This window comes from Anser cygnoides, chromosome 1 (genome assembly GCF_040182565.1).
Source record: "Anser cygnoides isolate HZ-2024a breed goose chromosome 1, Taihu_goose_T2T_genome, whole genome shotgun sequence".
Classification (NCBI taxonomy): Eukaryota; Metazoa; Chordata; class Aves; order Anseriformes; family Anatidae; genus Anser; species Anser cygnoides.
Genome location: NC_089873.1, coordinates 61,279,115 through 61,300,374, shown reverse-complemented (window position 1 = coordinate 61,300,374; position 21,260 = coordinate 61,279,115). Strand labels below are relative to the sequence as shown.

Below are 21,260 nucleotides of genomic sequence, written 5' to 3'. Positions count from 1 at the left end.
TGGCTCATATTCAACTTGCTGTCAACCACAACCCCCAGATCCCTCTCTGCGGGGCTGCTCTCCAGCGTCTCATCACCCAGTCTGTACATATAGCCAGGGTTGCCCTGTCCCAAGTGCAGGATCCGGCACTTGCTTTTGTTAAACTTCATGTGGTTGGTGATCGCCCAGCTCTCAAATCTGTCCAGATCTCTCTGGAAGGCCCTCCCACCCTCATCTGAGTCCACAACTCCTCCAAGTTTGGTGTCGTTGGCAAATTTGCTCAAAACACCTTCTAGTCCTACATCCAAATCATTTATAAAAACATTGAAGAGGACTGGCCCTAAAATGGAGCCTTGAGGGACCCCACTAGTGACCATCTGCCAGCTGGATGTGGACCCATTTACCACAACCCTTTGAGCCCTGCCCGTCAGCCAATTGCTCACCCATCGTATGATGTTTTTGTTTAGCTGTATGCTGGACATTTTGTCCGGTAGGATCCTATGGGAAACCGTGTCAAAAGCTTTGCTGAAGTCCAAAAAGATCACATCAGCTGGTTTTCCTTGATCGACTAGATGGGTGATCTTATCATAAAAGGAAATCAAATTTGTTAGGCAGGACCTACCCCTCATGAACCCATGTTGGCTGGGACCAATGACTGCATTGTCCCCCAGCTGCGCTTCAATAACTTCAAGGATCATCCTCTCCATAATTTTACCAGGCACTGACGTGAGACTGACGGGCCTGTAATTGCTATGGTCTTCTTTCTTACCCTTCTTGAAAATTGGCACAACATTTGCCAGCTTCCAGTCCAATGGGACCTCTCCAGATTCCCAAGATCATTGAAAAATAATTGAGAGAGGTCCCGCGATGACGTCAGCCAGCTCTTTAAGCACCCTGGGATGAATCCCATCCGGACTCATGGACTTGTATGGATCCAGGTGGAGCAGCAAATCCCGCACACGTTCAGGATCGGTTGGGAGTTTGTCATTCCCACCGTCATTGTCCTCCAGCTCAGGGCACCCTGGGTCCCGAAGCCCATCATCAGTGTTTAAGACAGAGGCGAAGAAGGCGTTAAATGTCTCTGCTTTGCCTATGCCATTGTCTGTGAGGAGACCCTCCCCATCTAGTAGCAGACCTATGTTTTCTTTGGTTCTCCTTTTTCTGTTCATGTATCTAAAAACAACTATTTTATTGTCTCCCACAGACATGGCCATCTTCAACTCTAGTTGGGCTTTGACCACACAAATTTTCTCCCTACAAACACGAACAGCATCCCTGTATTCCTTCCTCGTCGCCTGACCCTCCTTCCAGCAGCCGTACACTTTCTTTTTTTGCCTAAGCTCCAGTAGAAGATCCCTGGTCAGCCAGGCCGGCCTTCTGCCCCGCTTGTCTGACTTCCAATATTTTGGAATCGCCTGATCCTGTGCTGTTAGGAGGCAGTGCTTAAAGACTGACCAGCACTGATGGACGCCAATGCCTTCAAAAGCAGTTTCCCAGGGGACCTTGCTAACTAGTTCCCTGAGCAGGCTGAAGTCTGCTTTCCCCATATCCAGGGCTGAAGTTTTGGTGACAGTTTTCCTTCTGTCACCATAAATTCTAAACTCAACCACTTAATGGTCACTATGACTGAGATGGCCGCCAGTTGCCACGTCCCCCACAAGACCCTAGGAGGGCACCTTTCCTAGTTGGATCTCTTAGCACCTGCACCAAGAAGTTATCATCTAGGTGCTTTATGAACCTCCTGGACTTGCTCATGTCAGCTGTGTGGTGATCCCAGTTGACGTTTGGCAAGTTCCTCAATGCTGTGTTCTTGCACCAAAAAGTTCCTTGCTGGAAGAAGGTGGAAAATAAATGATTCTAGCTCATATGATTTAGTATAAACATGGCAAAATTGGTTGAAATCTGGATGGCTGAATGAAAATAAGTGTCACTGAAACACACTCTTGAGTCCTAACTTTGCTGATCAAGCCAGAACCATTCTTCATATTATCTGGACAAAGTTTCTGAATTTCAGGCAAAGAAAGTATTCAGTGCCTAGTACAGGAGACACCCAGATTGGCACCTGGGAAAGCTGCTGGTCTACAGGTATCTTGATAGACAAACAGAGCAATAGGGAACACGTAACCAATCAGCACTTCTAATACCGAATACTGACTCCAGGGTAGCTACTTTAATTTGCCTGGAAATAATATCAAATCACATCTGACCAGGAATTTTTTAAAATTCTTAATTCAAAGACTAAATTGATTGGTACCCGATGCACAAATCTTTTTAGATACCATTGTTCTGGTAATAACTCACGTTACTCACTGCCTCTATCCTTGGGGTTTTAGTGAATGAACTACATATTAAGCAATTGCACTTTACAATGATTACACTTTGCAAAATCACCAGAGGGATGAAAACTGACAAGCATCAGAGCTTCCTGCTCACATGAAACACATAGAGAGAAGACAGAGGTTAGATGAAAATGTGCTAAGAAAATGTGCTCTGTAGTAGGAATTGGTAGTTCTGATAATGACATTACAAAAACTAGGATTTCAGAAAACTATTGTAATTGATTACAGGCAAGGAATTAAATCTAGGCAATCCTGGGAAGCAGTCACCTTCTCATCCTTATGCTCCAGATCCCACTTACTTTGTGGTATCAGTAGTATCAGACTCTCCTGAGGAATTCAAACCCAGCTGCAGATTTTTGTCCCAGAATCAAATATGCACTTTTCAAAGAGTTTATTTCTAAATCCTATTTTGTAATAAAATTTCCAGAAATAAGCTCAGGGTAAACAATGCAGTTTTGTCTCCCAAGTCTGCAAACGGCTAGGGAAAAAAACACAGCTCTAAGACACACATAGACTTTTCCTGTCCACTTTGAAGGTAGGAAATCTAGAGACACGTTCAGTTAACCGCTTTGCTCACCCACCAGAAATAATCACCTGAGGGTCCCTTTGTCTTGCTGACATAAAACTCTCCAAGAAAAAACCCCAAACAAAGACTCTGCATTCATAAACGAACGTCTCCAGTCTCAGAGATCAGTAAAGGAAGCTCTGTTCCAACCCTCACCTTTTTATAGTGTCCTTAACTACAAAGGACAGATAGTTTCATGCAATAATACCTTTCAATGACTTTTTCAACTTTTCCCCTTTGATTACAGTCACTCCTGTTCCATCCCTTTTCTCTCCCATTGAGCTCATTTTCCATCAATTTCACATATTCACTACTTTTGTGAAAGTTGCGCGCTGATCTAAATATAGTGTTTCACCCTGCAACTATTTATGTGAATGAATTTAAGACAATCACATAGAAGACACTCTTCTAACCCTCGAGTCCTAGTTAAACTTACTGCTGCCTCTCTGCTGTTTGGTGGCTCATCTTTCAAACTATTTACCCATTTCAGCTTTATTATTTGCCATTTACTCAATATGCTAGGTTTCTTCTCTTCATTCCCCGCCCATAGCTGCACCTGCTGCTGGTTGCAACAACCAAGAAGGTCCTGCCTTGTCCCCTTGTCCTTTCCTTCTCTTCCCTTTCCAGGGGAAACAGCATTTTAAATCAAAATACTTCCCAACTGATGATGGTTCTGTAAGATCTCTTTGCTGATGACTTCTCTTCACCAAGGTTTTTTTGTTGGTGGTGGTTTTGTTTTGTTTTTTTAATTATTATTAATACACTTTTTTATCAGTGGCTTTTCCAATTTCTTTGTCCTCGATCACAAAACAAGTGGTACCAACATACAGAATTGAGGTTGGTGAGTCACAGGGAGAGCCTTCCCTAGTTTGTAGTTTCAGGTCACATCATTAAACACACAGCCAAATTCTACTTCATTTCCAATGTGACTTTCTGGAGCAGAAGCTAGAGTACCTCTTCAGGTCCTTTACAGCTCCATCTGCTTTGTCTGAATGGGGAAAAAGTAGGGAGATAGCTACAAAATTTCTTTGCTAGGCTGGTTCCATATCATATATTTAAACCACATCAGTCCAACAGCATCCATTCTGATGTGGCAACCCTCTGGGCTCAAACATATGAAGACGTCACCAGACATCAGCTGAGCTGTGTGTTCTCATACCACTGCTGTGTGATAACATTTGGTGAAACATTTATCCTTAAATAAAGATGTCTAAATAATGCTCATTGTCACTTGTGTTAAATGCTTCTTCAGCCCTCAGCTGCAGGACAGTACTCCTTGCTCCCAGGCAGAAATGTGAGTATTGTAAGCAATGTCATGTCAGTGATGTTATTTTCTGGAAGTGACAACCAACTTCTCTCAACTCCTTTGCAGTCCTACCATGCGCTCTGCAAAAGCAAGAATGGTTTCCAGCGTCCTAGCAATTTTTCTTCAACATTGCAGTGGAGAATAGCAGGATATAGCAATACTGTAAATACTTGGCTGCACATCTGGAAATTCTCTAAATGGGAAATTCCTTACCTTTAATCTTGAATTTCTGAAGTGTTCTTGTTTAAAGCAGCCATCATCAAGCTCAGAAAAACTGTCACGAGGATCAAAATCATCAATGGAAATGCTAGGTAACAAGGGTTCCATGCAAAATGCAAGGTGACTTACCTGAAACCATTTTATTCAGGGTTGCAAGGACTATCAAATCCTGTAATCAGTTCCTGAGTTCGTGTATGCCCAAGTCACCTGTACTGCACAGGATTTGAACAATTTCATGTTTGGCAACTATGCTGAAGTACTACCAACAGCTGCTAAGTCCCAATCCTGTCTCCTCTTTCCTTAACTCCAAGGGTAAAAGCTTCCTGATTTTTATTATTGTGGTAATGTTTTTTAATTCCTGTTATTTTAGTCAAGTTTTTCAGATCTGCCTTTCAGGACCAGAAGAGCCTGGTGCATTGCCAAATATAACACCGCATCAATTTTTCCTTGAATGTGAAGAGGTTTTTCCTAAAACAGAAAGCAATATCCAGCTACTGCTTTTAAATCATGCACAGCACTAAAACACTCAAACTGGATGAGAAAACCAACTTCCAAAAAGGCCTGAGCTGAAAATCTTGGAGAAGCATTCATGGAAACATGACAGAGTTCTTAAGTGCATACATTAGAATATAAATGAAAATGCAAAACTGTAATTTTCATGGTTCAGTCTCTTTCCTATTCTCTAAATTTTCATTTCCCTTTGCCCACTCTACATACGGCAACAACAGGGTTACTGTAAGTGAAATTGGAAAACACCATGCCGGGGACCCACAGACATTTAGCATTCATTTGAAAAGACTTTTCAGAGCATTTGTTCAAATGTGCCAACATTTTATTCTGATTAAGGCAAGATGTAACAGCCTCAACATAAACTTTTTCAGCTATGGAGTAAGAACTACTCAGAACTAACAGGAATGGCCATTACAAAAGAGAAAATATACTTTAAATGTAAAGAGTATCAAGATAAAGTAATACAAAAATCAGTACAAAACATTCCAGCTCTGCAAACTATGAAGGGCAAAGAAATGTGTATTTTGTCTAGCACTAATGTCATTTTTGAAAATCTATCAGTCTTCAGTGGGATTCACAGGACTGCAGCTCTACTCTGGAAACATCTCTTTAACGAGACAGTGCATCTCCATCTCATTCCTGCTTCTCGAGTTTCTTAACTTTCTGGGTGAGTAGACTCACCCTTGGACCTGTAAGTCAAGCCAGATACATCTTGCCAAGTGTATCCCAAGCTGTAATAAAGAACCTGCAGGATAAATTCTCCTTTCAAAATATACACGTGACTCAATGGTTTTCAGGGGAAGTTATGCAGATGTCAGAAGGGACAATACGCAGACCAGCATTTGGATCTTAACTGGCAGTCCTAACAGCATGAGCTGTAGTAAGTTGAGATTGGTCTGCCCTTGTTGAACTAGTGTCAGATACAGGGAAAAAGAATTTTTACAGTCATAAAGCAGCTGATTATCTGATCATTGAATATTATCTTATTAGCTGATTTTCAGCTGCTTTTCAAAGGACACATTATAAAAAGAGAAATCAGACTTTTCAAGCACCCAAGTGCATTCACATCCAAAATACTGTACACCTAGTAAATCTTCATCAACACTGATAGAAAGTTTCTTTCTTAAATTCCACTTTATATTTAGGATCTACAAATACTGGAATACATGAGTGAGAACAGACTGGTGGCATCCTCAGGACTCCCTGCCCCGCATGCTCCCACCTCCAAGTCACTTCAAAGCTCTTGGCCAAGATACAGTTTTTCCAAAGAGTGGCAGCTGCTAACAAAGAACTGCTAAGATAAGGCATGGAGTTGAAAACTCTCATTTGTTTCTTTAGCTAAAAAATTGTTAAGCTGGGAAAGGAAAGGATGTAGCGAGAGTAAAGTTTAAAAATGACTTCAGCTACCCACTGCCATCCACATCACACAACCGGTGACTTCACTTGGGCTCAAATACGCATCAGCATCCTTGCGTAATCCGTCTGATGTACTCTCAAGCTATGAGTTAATGCACAGCAGTGTCAGCTGTTTTGGGTCTTTGGAAATTGGAAACTAAACATAAACTAAACACAAATGTCAAGGAAAATTGTGAAGAAAGAGAAAAGCCTGAGGATTCCACGAACCAGATGGTTTAGGCATGAAAATGGATGTAACTGTTGGTAACAGCTTTCAGTGCCTGTACCAACTTCTCATCTGATCAGTGTTTTCAGTAACTGGTAGATTCATCATTAAGAAATACTTCAAATTCAGGATACTTTACATTTCAGATTTTTTTTTCTTTTAATAGGGCAATAAAATAAACTGGTAAAAGAGCTCAAGCACTTGGGGATCCAGAAGCTTGCAGATTTTTTTCCCCCAAATTCTTAAGAGGAACCACACATTTTGGCAGATACATTCCAAAGAGTCCTTTTGTAGCACACGGAAAAAAAAAAAAAAAAAAAAAAAACACAGCTCTCCTGTAGCTGCAAGAGGTGACTTGCAGGTCTCCCTTGTTAAGACCATCTTGGAAATGGAACACTAAAGTGCCTTATATGTTACTTTTGTTAATATATGAATATACAGAGTATGCCATACCATCAGTTTGTGAACAGCAGATCAGGTCTTCAGCCAGTCTGAGAATGTAACTTCGAAATCACAGAATGAGCTGATGGGGACCCACAAGGATCACAGTCCAACTCCTGGATCCACACAGGACCACCCAAAAAACAGATCATGCGTCTGAGAGTGTTGTCCAAATGCTTCTTGAACTCCGGCAGCTCAGTGCCATGTCCACTGCCCTGGGGAGCCTGTCCCAGTGCCCGACCACCCTCTGGGTGCAGAGCCTTTTCCTAACACCCAGCCTGACCCTCCCCTGTCCCAGCCCCATGCCATTCCCTCAGGTCCTGTCACTGTCCCCAGAGAGCAGAGCTCAGCGCCTGCCCCTCCGCTCCCCTCGTGAGGGAGCTGCAGGCCGCCATGAGGCCTCCCCTCAGCCAGCTCTGCTCTGGGCTGAACAAACCAAGGGACCTCAGCTGCTCTTCCTATGTCTTGCCCTCTGGACCCTTCACCATCTTTGTTCCCCTCCTTTGCATGCTCTGTAATAGCTTTATGTCCTTCTTATGCTGTGATGCCCAAAACTGTACACAGTACTTGAGGAGAGGCTGCACCAGAGCAGAGTAGTGAACATATGGCACTAATGAAAACACATTAATCAGATTGTTAGAATTTGAGACATTCACGGATTATTTTCATGCAGAAACAAATGCTGAATTCCAACTTACATATTACTGTCTTCTCTGTGAAATTGTAAGGTTTCAAAGAGGGATTTTTGCATTGGCAAAAGCCACTTTCTTTACCTATACCTAACTGTCTTGTTTGTGTTCTTTGTAAGATTTGGGACTGAAAAGAAAAACAATACTCTTCCAAACATAAAAGGATGGAAATATTATAATAGCATCACCATCACTAGCAGAAGTGAATTAGAAATAGCATAAGTACCTTTAACTTTCAAAGGATTACGTATTCCTTCGAGTCAGACAATCAACTTGCTTTCTAGAAACTCACGTTTTCTTGAAATGAAGTCACAATGTGCTAATGTTATAAGCACTGGCCTCTGACTTCACTGCAGAATCAGGCTGGAGAAGGATCTGGGCTGTGAAGGAGATGGTTTTAATGGGAACACTTAGGAACAGTCTTCAGCATTTTCAAAGATTAACATTGCCTGATACAATCTTCATTTTGCAAAACCCAACATTTTTCAGAAGTATCAGCAACATTCACATGTACAAATTTGGCAGAAAACAACTGTTTCTTTATTTTTACGCTAGAACTGATTATTACACAAAAGGCTTAAAAAAATTCAAAACAGAATGACCTGTAAATAGTGCTGTTCACAACCATGCAGGTGTTCTGACTCCATCCAAACCTCAACCAGTGCCCATGAGGACTAAGTATTAACCAGTGAACTGGAAATGAATTTAGACTGCTTTGCTACATTAAGTTCCTCAAACAATTTCATACTGCCTTCTGACAATCGTAGGTAAACAGAAAAATATCTTAGTTTCCTAATAAAGAAAGGAAGCAACATGCCATTGTTTTTATCACGTCAGTGAGCAGCCAGTTGCTTCCTAGTCTTGGCTTTGGCAACGAATGACGTTATATATGTATTCATGAACAAAGTACATAGGGTTCTTCCATGGCATTCTCCTACCTGTTTTCATTTCAGTCTGAGCTAGTCTTGTTGCAGCTACTGAACTGTGCACTGGAACCAGGAACTGATTTGGTAGCCAAAGAACACCATAATAAAAGAGCATTACATACCTGTATCTTACCAATGCTATTTCTATGCCATTAAGGCCTACCCTGGTCAACTGCCCAATGATCTCCTTGGCTACTACCATCTTCTACAGTGTTTGAAATGCCCATGTTGTAGCACCAAGTAGCTTTGCTTTTCATTTTTCTAGGGCAAGGCTCCCAAGCCTTCTCACAAACACTGAGCTCCCACTCCATCTCTGTGCCAGTTTGTTAGCTTAATACAGTCTGATCTGAAAATAAAAACACTCCAACAAATCACGACGTAAGTAAAATCTTCACATGTATTATGTCAGTTACAGTTATGCAATGGCCAAATATTAGTAAATTCATAGCTAATATTAAATTAAAACTCTGGAAAAAAACAGCGACAAACAGTTCCATGGCACGTACCATTTTTTACCATGGGGACAATGCTTACCCTTTGTCCAAAGGGACAGTGGGAACAAGTATAAATATAGAAACTGTCTCCAAACTGCAACTCTAAGCCTATGTTAATGCTCTAAACTGTCACTGACTTTCACTAAAATTATTCAGATCCAAACATAAGCAATGATTTAGGACATCAATTTAAAACAATGCTGGTGACCCTGTACCAGTCAGGCTGGATTGATTTCTGTCCACAAAGCAAACTACAGAGTGGCAATAATTTATCGCTGGTCTAACAAGAGCACGTAGTATGCAAATATATAATTTTTAACGTTATATACACGCATTTCCCCAAATTTAACTGTGGCTGAATATTTTTCAATGATTTTTAGAACAAATTAAATACCAAGCCCTTTCTGTTTGGATGCTTTGCTTTGTTTTTCCAGCCTGAATAAGTCTATGGATATTGTTGTAGTTATACAAGGCCAATGTTTCACTTTGCAAACATTGAAGATGAAGGAACACTTGAAGCTTCAGCACCAGAAGGAAAACAAGGAAGAGTGCAGAGGGTAGCTCCATTCGGAAGGTTAGAGCTATAACAATTATTGTTCCAGTTTGTTACAAGTAGCTCATAAAGCCTTTTATTCTAAACAGTCCTATTGTTATTGACAATCAAAGGGATTCTTATGTGGGATTACACCTTCAACACCCTAGAGCTGATACAGTTTGTAATCTTGAAGAACAGCAACACAAACCAGTTCCCCATAAGCACTGGAGAGATCAGAATACTTGTACTCTGTTGCAAAATGTCATTTCAGTTCATGCAAACCTTTGCCTTCTTCCTTAGAAGAAGGAGTTACTACACTTGGAGTTTGTTCCTGGGATTTTTCTGTTGCTGGAGTATTGACTTCTTGACCTAACTTTTTATTTATTTGTTTGACTGAATGAGGGTAGGAGGAGAAGAGGAGCACCATAGTAACAGCAGACTAATTAACGTTGCTTGCGATGACACTGACTATTTTCCCTGTTTGTCCCCTGTCTCTCCTACACTCTTCTCATTTTGCTGCCTTTTCTTTTTTCTGGAGTGTTGTTTAAAGAGCTGTGAAAGTCCATTCTTTTGAGAGAACAACATTGGTGATTTCCTTTAAGTCTTTGCTTCCATAGGAAGCAGATACCTGGCAGATTTGCAAAGGAATGCTAAATCAACTATGGAAGTTCTGCACTGTTGTCTGTTTCTGAGAAAGTCGTAGAAGTTCTTCTCTAATTGCTTTTATAAGAGAGGCTGAAGAGTGACCTGGCTGGAGGTCCTCAGTGGAACTGGTGGTGTAGCAAAGGCCCTGGCCCTGAAGGCTGTTGTGCGGAAGCTGAGCAGGGGGTGCCGAAGGCTGCCTGGCTGAAGTCCTCGGCATCTGGAATACTGGTGAGGAGGAATATTCTTGGTGTCCATGCATATGCGTCTGGAAAAAGGCAGAAATCATTACTGTACTTTCTGAATAAATATGATAATCCCAGAAAAGACAAGAAAGCAAAAAGGCAAAGAACAGAGGAAAAGCAGCATGGAGATGCTTCTATCGGCTGCCACTGTTCTTTTGTTGTATGAATGAGTGATTCTTCTTATGGAGCACAAACAACAAGCATACACAAATTTGCTGGACTGCCTCAGGTTCAGCGATTTTTAAAATCTCTTTGAACATCCATTAAAAAGTCTGACTCCCTTCTATGTCTGTTATGTTTAGAAACTGAAATAGAAGGAGTTGGGGAAAAACACAGAACTGGAAGTCAATGAGTTGGCTTCTCTTTCCTTGCCTTTCCATCAACTTCCTAGAAGACAATAGGCAAATCACCATCTTCCTGGTAGTAATTCCTTCGTACCATCTATAAAATAGGGATGCTACTACTTTTACCTTCCCATTCTCTGTCTGGCTTGCCTGTCCAGACTGTACACTTGTAAGGACCATGTAAGTGACCTGTGCCCAGGAAAACACGGTCAACGGGAGAAGCAACAAAAGCCAAAAGTGACTCTAGTCAGAAAGACTGGATTTTTCTACACTCAGCGTAGTTCTACAGATCTGAGTAATACTTTCCCAGTTTAGGGACAACCATTGCTTAATGGAAGAAAGGGATCAATTCTGTTTTTGTTCAGTAAAATATATTCTTTAATGAAACATGAGAGAAACACAACAGAATCCTAAGTTTATGGGCTTGTCTATCTGGAAAAAAATCCGCTTACATTAAAATAAATCATAAATTTACAGTACACTAGGTTACTGCACCAACTCCCAGTATGGACACAAACCAGGTACATTTCGAAAAATCTAAATTCCAGCTGATATCCCTAAAGCAATCATTTCCTCTTGCCGAGTATCTGTGAAGGTTGAGAGGCAGCCAGATGGAAACACTGGACACCAAGGACTTGAGGCTGCTTGAACATGCCTTAATGAACCTACGACTCAGAGGAAAGCAGCACAATCCCCTTCCAACAAGGAGCATCCAGCTGCAGCATGTTCAGATCACAGTTATCACAATTTAGTGAGCAGTAACCTCTGCAGATAAGGCTGAAGTAGCAGCAGAGAGAGCTAACTGGGGAGGGAAGAAAAGACAGCAAGGTCAGCTAGAAGAGGATTTGGGGATGAGGGGGAGGGGAGCGAAGGGATTACAAAGCTGAGACTGGAAGGATATGGGGGACCTAGAGATACTGTAGCAGCAGTGTGCAGGCAACACAAAAATGCATGGGAGTATGTTGCCTAACATCTCTCATAATACAAACGAATGAAATCCAAGCAATTTGGCTTAGGACTGAACTAATAATAGATTCTGACTTTGTTGCATAGCTCATGCAGCCCTGATCAATTGCACGGTTAATTTGGGATGAGAGATTAAGAGGAAAAGAAGCTTTAATGGGAGAATGATAGGTAAAGAAGATTTTCCAAGTAACATCCTGTCTTACTTCTTATAAAAGGAAGGAGATTTTAGTATTAGAAAGGAATGAATAGGTCTCTTGATTGTTCAAAATTACTGCATTTGGCAGTGAAACCTGAAACTAATTCGTAAGTGGAGTCTAGTTAGCAAACCTGACAAGTACTCTGTGGGTTTATAGAAAAGAGATGACATCAAAAATATTAAAAACAAACGTTCCTTGATACATGACTCTTAACATCAAACTAAACTACATTCAGGTTACTTTCACATTAAAATACACTACATGATTCGGCTCCTATCTCATATTGTATTGAATTAGCACTGTAAGAATAGCTTCTTAGCAGACATGAGGAAGAATACCTGCTGAGGACAGTGGCTGTTTTATAACATTAAAGCTATAGAAATTTTCTTAAATAGCTCCCAAAACCAGAAGTGTATATTTTTGTGATTTCATATATAACATCATAATTAAACAGGTTGAGAACTTTCAAAAACAGAGATTACTTTGGAAACCTAACCTATACTAGACCACAATAGCAAACTAGGGATAGGAAAGCTCGAAGAAATTTTGTCATATTTTTAAACATTTCTTTAGGAATAGAAATACAGGTTTATGTACTATGTAACACTATATATGTAACAATATTTAGTTTCATATAGCATCCATACATTATATTTTTATAATAAAACTTCCATATAATTAACAGTAGTACAAAATAATAGACAAAAATATCTTTGAGTCTTCCTTTAGTTAACTTCTTAAGGAATGAAGATTTATGAGATCACATTGTGCATTTGATCATCTCCACATAATAACAGTTGAACTGTGCCAATTTCAACTGAATTTTATGTATAAATATATATATGCACATACATGTATATATGTATAAGTAAGTATGTATTACAAATTATACAAAAATAAGTCGCCAATTAGATGTGACTAGATTTTTGCTATCTGCTGCTCAAGTGACCAATTGCTCCGTATTGTGTTTCCTGTTAGCTAAGGAAATACTAAAATCATCTTGGTTGCATAGGCCTTCTAGATGGGAGAATGAAGGTGAATTGACGGTAACCCGCACACTGATTTTGGGTCAGGTGGCATAAGTGAGAGGTCATATTCCAATGGGAAATCAGGTGTTGACAGCAGAATAACAGGTGAGAATACTGTGAGGAAAAGCGCCATGGCAGAAACACAAATGCAGATCCCTTTCAAGTTCATGGCAGAAAGAGCACTCCAGCTCTATCCTGCCTAAATGCAGAGGCTAATGTTTTTGCTCAGAATGAAGGAACAGGAAGGCTGTTTGCTAAGAATGTTTTGCCAAGTTGCATAATGTACCTTAAGGAATGTGTCTATCATTAAGTAAATTCTCCTTTCCAAAAAGAAGAAAGAAATTTAGAGCTCTGTCCAAGTGAAGGAAACCAAACTCTGAAGGTAATTATTTAAGTATAGAAAGCAACAAGTTAAGGGCTTATCTAACAAACTTAAACTGCCTTAAGTATGCAAAAAGGCTGAGATCTTCCTCTCTCAAGAAAGAAAACAGAAAAATTGTAATTATAAGATGGGAGGAAATGAAGTAGCACAAAGGCATTACTCTCAAGACTACTACAGTAAAGCTATCACAGGTCAGTCTGCTTCAAGATGCAAGTACATCAAACACTGACTGGTAGCAGGCAACTGGATCTTTCTTGGAAATGCCACACAGTATCTTCAATCTCACCACACATCTGGTAGAATCAGAAATGTCAGCTTTGGGAAGCAGCACTGCCAAGAACATGGAATCACGATGGCTGCCTAGGAAACAATGATAAACTAATACATATTAATTTACCACATCCTGCTGACTGAGGTAGGAAAATAATTTGTTTAGGAACACCTCTACTGTTATGTGCAAGTGTGTGCCTTATTCCATGGCCCTGACTCCTGCTGTTGTGCACTGATAAAGAAGACGAAAGAACTATAATAATACAAAGTAGAAGGGTAGTCTGGGACAATTTAATTCAATGTTTTCTACTTAAAATGATCGCAAAATACAAAGGCATATTTCAAAGAAGGAAATGGAAAGCAGTATCCACCTCTGCTGGTGCTCAGAAGCAGAACTGGGTGAACTGCAATTAATGAATGAAGGCCTCGAGTAAAGAAAAAAAAAGGGTTAGGGTAACGTGAGAGAAAGCAGTTAGAGAGAAGCGAATGTGAAAGAATAGCAAGCAAAAGTTAGAAGAGCTAACGAGGGTTCGAAGAGCAAAGCAAAGAATGTCAGAGAAGCAACTGAAAGTATTCCAGGGAGAAAAAAGTTCCAAACAGTAATGCAGGAAAAAAAAATACCCGAACATATCACTACTTCGGAAACTATGCAAATGTGTAACACAGTACTCACTGCATCTCGCCTAGCATATTCATCCTCTCCACGGTACTGGGGCCACCCTGGCCCCCCCGGCTGGCCATGCCCTGCTCTGCCTGAGGGGTTCTCCACTTGTTGACCTCCGATCCTGCTAGCAATTCCCACCTGAGTGAGGTGCTGTATCTGAGAACCTTAAAAGCAAATATTGTTTTTTCATCTTTATACACAGTCAAGTTTGCAGGGCAGACAAATGACAACATAAAACCTTGTTGGAAGCAGGAGACAAGAAGAAAGTGAAGCTCTGTTTGTGTAATTTAAAAAAAAAATCAGCAGAAAGAAGGCTATCAGTATAGAATAAAGAAGGAAAAGTTGTGTGCATTTTGTGCAGTTCATTTGAGTGTGATGCTTTTCATTGTCACTGCACTGAAGGAAGAGGTTAAGATACGTGCATCTCAGGCATGGACTGCACTGCATTCCAAAAACATGCCAGCCCTTTTCAAACAACACTTACTGAAAGCCCTGGCAATGTTTTAATGTAAATTACTTAGCAGCAAAGAGAAGATATTTGCTACCGTAATAAATCACATTTGCATCACACTGGCAAGACTCTTAACTCTCTAGGCTACTTTCTATTCCATCTCTCACAAGAATAAAATACATGACTATGTAAAAGTGTAGTTCTTGCAGCTTTGCTTTATGGTTAAATATTAAACGATGCTGTCGCTGACTAACAAGAAGGTCAGAACACACTGTATCTCCGTTCAGCCTGAAAGCTAACCTCCTCCTTTCTAACTCCCCTCCACCCCCCACTGCTTTCAAACACATACAAGGAGAGCCACCACCATTAATTGTAAGAGACATGGAACAGCATGCCAGCTTTCTTTTTTCCTGAATTTCCTCCCACAGGGAAACAAAATTTATTTTATAAATACAACAGAAATGAAACATTTAATAAACCCACAGATACATAACAGATAACTCTGCGTGCGTGTGTGCATGTACAAAAAGGGAGGAAAAGACAAAACCACTGATTTACGTGATGTACAGTTAGTTCGCTTTCATATTTTCCCCTCAAAAAACAACCATTAACTGAGAAGCCTGATATTTATACATACTTATGCTGAAGGACAGTAACTAATCATCTGAATTCCCCCAAACTTTAAAGCAAAAGATGCACGAACATTAGAGAATAGTGTGAATCAGAGAACTAAATCATCATCATCAAACTGTAACAGTCACTACAGTTCTGTCATTCTCATACATTTAACAGTTAAAGGGAGAGGAGAGCAACTATCAAAATTAGGACTCATGAGTACATGATCGTATTTTCAGTCTTTTTCAAATCCCCAAGAAGAAAACATTTGTCTGGGAAAAAAATAACTGTGGCATTTGCATGGTAATAGAACATTTTATTCTTAGAATCAGTGTTTGCTGCTTAATTGCAATATGGTATTAGAATTTTACTCATGATAGCATTCATAAGCACTATGGAAATTATCTCACTGTCGAAGTAGTGAAGATGATTTCATATGGGACAGCAGCAGTAGATATCTTCAGAAACTAGAAGACCCTGCTTTTATGCATACATTTCTATGAAGAACAGTGAGAAACAAAGAAGCAGCAAAGTACTGAATTATTATTTTTTGGTAGGCTTATTTGGGATGTATCAATTATATAATTTGGCACCAAGGAAATTACCAATGCTTGTAAGACACTAAAAAAAAGTGGCAAAGCACTGCCTTTTTCTGCAAGGTCCTACATATCTGTAAAGTTAACCTCTGTTTGTGACCACTTATTTTATTTTATTTTATTTTATTTTTTTTGGCAGTGAAGACAAGGGCCACATTTCAAGTATAGTACCTGAAGAAGAGTTATGTCTTAATGGTGATCTCAGGGTAAGAATAGATATGGAGAAGGATTTGCTATTTTAGTGCATGTTCAACTTAAGTGTACCTGCAGTGCTTCCAACTGGTCGTGGTCGTGCCACTGATGGCATTTCCTCTGAGTATATTCCTCTGGAGGAATAATGAGCCTCGGGTGGCTGCTGGTCTGGGTGCATTAACTCCGCAGGTTGAAGAAAACCTGGCCCAAAGTTCTGCCTGGGGAAAAGAAAGGACCCAAGATTACAAAAAATAAACAGCTTAATTAAAAACAGTTGTGCAAGTATACCTCATACAACACCTATTTGTGATGACTTTGAAGTAACTTTTTTTTCCTCCTTGATGTCCTGCATCACAAATGAAAATGACCTAGAAACTCTACCAAAAATTTCATGCAAGTGTTTTTCACATGTTGCAGCCTCCTCAATGCAGAGGAAAAAGCTGACCTTGTTTTCCCCTTGGAGAAAAATGTATCTTCAGGGAAAAAAAACACAAACAACCCAACACAGAAAAACCAGGCCAGTAGTGATGAAGCCGCTTACTGTAGCAACATATCTGAATCTTACTCGAGTTGCTGGGCATAAAAATTATGTCTAAATCAAACCACACAAACTGTATTACATGTGTATTTCATGAACAATTATTATTTCATCAAGTTTTCTGAAGATTTTCGAGGAAACTTCCAAAATCTTGCTTTCTAAGGTTCAAACTATAGAGACCTGTCATTAGCACGTACGAAGAGAGATGCAACATATACTAAAACTAATGTTTTCTACAATTCAGACTGGTGCTCATAGTCATTGCTGTTATATATTTAATGAGAGGAATTAACAACAGAACCTGTCATCAATCTATCTTCATTAATTGTGCCCAGGTAATGGGACTTCGAAAAGAAACCCTACAATTCCTTCACAGAACAAGAACAGAGAAGGAGATGTAAATGCTGCTTTCCCTGTGCTTCCTATTAGCACACCCTTAACCTTGACATGGAGAAGGTATGTTTTAAAAGAATGATAGCTGCTGAGTTTTCAAGGAGTATTCATTCCTTTCATTATGGGGGAGGCATGAGCACCTAAACTTCAGGTGCTTAGTTACAAGGCTAATCTCTCTTAAACTGCAGGTGTGATTTAAGGAAAGGAACATGCTCCTCAACAGGCATTACAAATATTCAAAGCAAAAGGTTAGGTTCACTAAATCATTTTCTGCAGAAGCCCGTCTCTCACGGCTGATTATAAAAGAAACAAAGTGAGACAAACACACTAAGTCAAGCACATGAGGTTACACTAAGCGAGGACAGGGGCCTAATTTTATATTCCTTTTACCACAGTAGCACCTAAACTACTCTAGGCTATGGACTGCTACCTAGTCCATTCTTCAACACCTCCATTTTGCCTTTTTTGTTTTTTAAACAGGAAAATTCCATGACTGCATCTAGTTCAACTTATTCTTGATTTGTGCTTTATTTGGAAAGCTGACCACTTTCGTATGAAGACCAGATAACAAAGAAGGCTGAGATAAAAATAAATAGTCTAATAAAGCCAAATAAGAGCATAATAAACTAAAACAAGTAATTGTAAAATAAAGCTCTAACTACCTGGCAAGTAGTATTAAATAAAGGACGTATAAGGGGTTCAAGGTGCAGAAATCCCATTGTGGAACCGCCAGAATCTCCCCACCTCCCTTGCATACATTCCCAACTGTCCCCACAGTGGATCCAGAAGAAACAATATTCAGCCAGACTTGTGAGCTCATTAAAATAAATGCCTGAATGGGTAGGTAACGTTTAACAGTGTCACTTCTGTTATTTTAATCACTGCAACCAGCAAAGGATGTGATCATCTGGCACTTAATGTCTATAATGCAGAGTTGGAATCTTGATAAATTATTACAATTTTTGATGATGTCTTTAAAGAAAATACCTTCTCAGCATTACTGCAAATGTATTATTTTTGTGCCAGTTTTTCTGAGAGGACAGGATCCTATCCTTTCTTGCTGACGGGTTTGTAGCTGAAAGGTATAAGTTTAATAACCCACTACCTCTCTTCTCAATCTTTTTAAAAGATAGATACAGCTACTCTTTAAAGTCAAGAAGAGATCAACAGAAGAATACAAAATGGGATACATCTCTGAATCTGTATAATACAGGCTTTTTAGTGCTACTTCCTATTACCAGACTGAGACTGAGCCTTCAATTTATCTTCGCATATTAAAAAAAAAAAATTAATAACTGGAGATTAAACCAACTGTGGAGAAACTGCCCCCCAAATCAATTTTACACCATCAAGCCACTATAGCTAGGCATCTCTGTTGCATTATGTGATATTTTTCTGGTAAAAAAAACAACCAAACAAAAAAACCTGTTCATTGTGCCTTTATGTTTACACAGCTGATATGTGACCTAGGTCTTTCACATTTAAATTTTTTTACCCAAGTTGGTTCCAGCCCATTAAAGATACTGACTGCATTTGGACAGAAAAGGGAACAGTAGGTTATCCAACTACTATTCCATGCACTGGGTATTTAAGCCAATGGACTATGACATTGATACATGCCTCTTAATCATACTGACCTCAGGTCATTTTTAGTTCCTCTAGTTAGTACACTGTTTCTATCAATTTACTTATCATCATTTTCTGAATTTGAGCATAAACCCCATTCTACAACCATAAGAAGAACTCTTTCCATGTTTTTCATGTTTACATGTTTTCTATGTTGGGGCATTCCCAGATATTTGGGGCAATCCCAGGTCTTCCTGTAGACTGGGCGAAGGAGAACTTGAGAGCAGCCCTGCAGAGAAGACTTAGGGGTCCTGATGGACAAGAAGCTGGACACGAGCCAGCAGTGCGCGCTTGCAGCCCAGAAGGCCAACTATGTCCTGGGCTGCATTAAAAAAGGGGTGGCCAGCAGGGAGAGGGCGGTGATTGTCCCCCTCTACTCTGCTCTTGTGAGACCCCACCTGGAAGACTGCGTGCAGGCCTGGGGCCACCAGCACAAGAAGGACATGGAGCTCTTGGAAAGCGTCCAGAGGAGGGCCACTAAGATGATCAGAGGGCTGGAGCGCCTCTCCTATGCAGAAAGGTTGAGGGAGCTGGGCTTGTTTAGCCTGGAGGAGAGAAAACTCCGAGGAGACCTCATTGCGGCCTTCCAGTACTTGAAGGGAGCATATAAACGGGAGGGGCAATGCCTGTTTACATGTGTTGATAGTGATACGACAAGGGGGAATGGTTTTAAACTAAGACAGGGGAGATTTACGTTAGAAATTAGGAGAAAGGTTTTTCACTCAGACGGTGGTGAGGCACTGGAACAGGTTGCCCAGAGAGGTTGTGGATGCCCCATCCCTGGAGGCATTCAAGGCCAGGCTTGATGCGACTCTGGGCAGCCTGCTCTAGTGGTTGGCAACCCTGCCCAGAGCCGGGGGGTTAAAACTAGATGATCTTTAAGGTCCTTTTCAACCCAGGCCTTTCTATCATTCTATGATTCTACTGACCAAGCTTTAGGAAATCTTTTATTTTAATGAAAATTTTAAGGAATTCTTCCTGTTAAGGTCAATGAGCTTGCAGATTGTTAACTTAATCTGCTGACACTGGCAGAGCCTGTGTTTGAACTACCTAAATAATGATGTCATTAGTTTGTAACTTACAGAAGTCCAGAGTGCCTACACTAAGGGCTGACAAACATTTGAACAAAAAATATGTCGCAAAGACACCAACTTGCTCAGGTGTTTTAACATGGGTTACAGCACTTCCACAACTAAATTATCATGTTTTCCCTGAATCTGTATCAGGCAAACAAAGAGAAAATCCCCCAAAATAAACAGTTGGTTATGCTTTGTGTTGGCAGTCACAAAATTCATAATCCTCAAGGTTACCTAGATTAAAAAAAAAATGGACTGCATGTCATACTTTATGCAATTTCATATATGCTCCACTCACATTGAAACTGTCAGCTCTGGCCAAGACCTAGGTGAGAAAATGCGCTTAGAGATTCCACCTTTTCTAGTTGGTCCTTTCAAAACAGGGTTGCAGAACAAAGGATAAAGGAAAGTTCTTTGTATTCATTTTGAAGCTAAAGTATGCCAAGTTTTCAAGGCAGTAAAGACTTTAGCTGAAATCTTATGAATGACACAAATACCAGTGGTGTTTCATCTCACACGATGAGCTGTAAGAAGGTAATGAGAGAGCAGTATGAGGGCACCTTTTTACCACCTCGGCTGCAGCAGCTTTAAGAGTCTGAGGCAAGTGTAACCCCAGTAGGTAACCATGACTCAAGAGTCTAACTTCATATGTAGTTAGCACATAGGCACCAAACGTGGAATTAACAGTGGCTTGGACAACTGTTTCTTCTCTTTATGCAATTCTCCCACACTAAGGCCAGGAGAAGATGGAAAATCTGTTCTTCCCCCCTTATTTTACAGCAATAGGCCTACAAGGCATGCTTTTGCTGTGAGGGTCACCATGCTCTGAAATTTGTTAACTTGGTTAAAAATAGAACAAATCTGTTAGTCATCTGCAAGCTTTTGCAAGTGAGTGCTGCCCTGAGGCTACAGAAACAAGTTGAAAGTGAGAGTACTGGGAGATGTACACACATTGGAGTAACTGTTTCAGGATCTCTAAAAGCTGAAACTCAATGGTTTACTCAGTATTTGGAAGGACACCTTTACAGCCAAGGGGCTAGGAAACACATTTCTTTTTAATGAAGGGTTGGATTCCACACAGCATGCATGTGTCATTCATGCCACATAAATAAATTACACAGGCTGAATCTGGACTCCTGTTACTTCTCATTTATATGGTACTTTGCATAATAATATAACAGTGTTAGTAAGAACTCTGTAGGAATTGAAAAGAAAATAATAAATGATAATTCCATGAGTGAAAAGCTACCTTGGTAGGAGACCTGGTGCTGCTGGCGGAGTCATTCCAAATTCCACATATCTCTGTTAGAAGAATCAAAACAAATGAATTAAAACCAAAATGTGTACCCTGGGAAGTCCACTGTAAGCCTTTTAAGTGATGAATTGCAGAGATCACTAGGCCTTTATATGT

General features: G+C 40.2%; 1 protein-coding gene across 7 annotated transcripts in view; it reads right to left on the bottom strand.

Moving 5' to 3' along the window:
* Positions 1-7,828: 7,828 nt before the first annotated feature.
* The window catches only part of KIAA1549 (KIAA1549 ortholog), a 143,295-nt gene continuing 129,863 nt past the window's right edge, over positions 7,829-21,260 (bottom strand). For 6 of the 7 annotated variants that reach the window (XM_066997810.1, XM_066997808.1, XM_066997824.1 and 3 more), the window contains 4 exons: positions 21,099-21,151; positions 16,289-16,434; positions 14,372-14,526; positions 7,829-10,534 (listed from right to left, as the gene is read on the bottom strand). In XM_066997810.1, coding sequence (XP_066853911.1) covers positions 10,280-10,534; positions 14,372-14,526; positions 16,289-16,434; positions 21,099-21,151 — 609 coding nt within the window. In that variant the 3' untranslated portion in view covers positions 7,829-10,279. The remainder of the gene's footprint in view (positions 10,535-14,371; positions 14,527-16,288; positions 16,435-21,098; positions 21,152-21,260) is intronic. The other variant, XM_066997827.1, reaches the window with a different exon arrangement.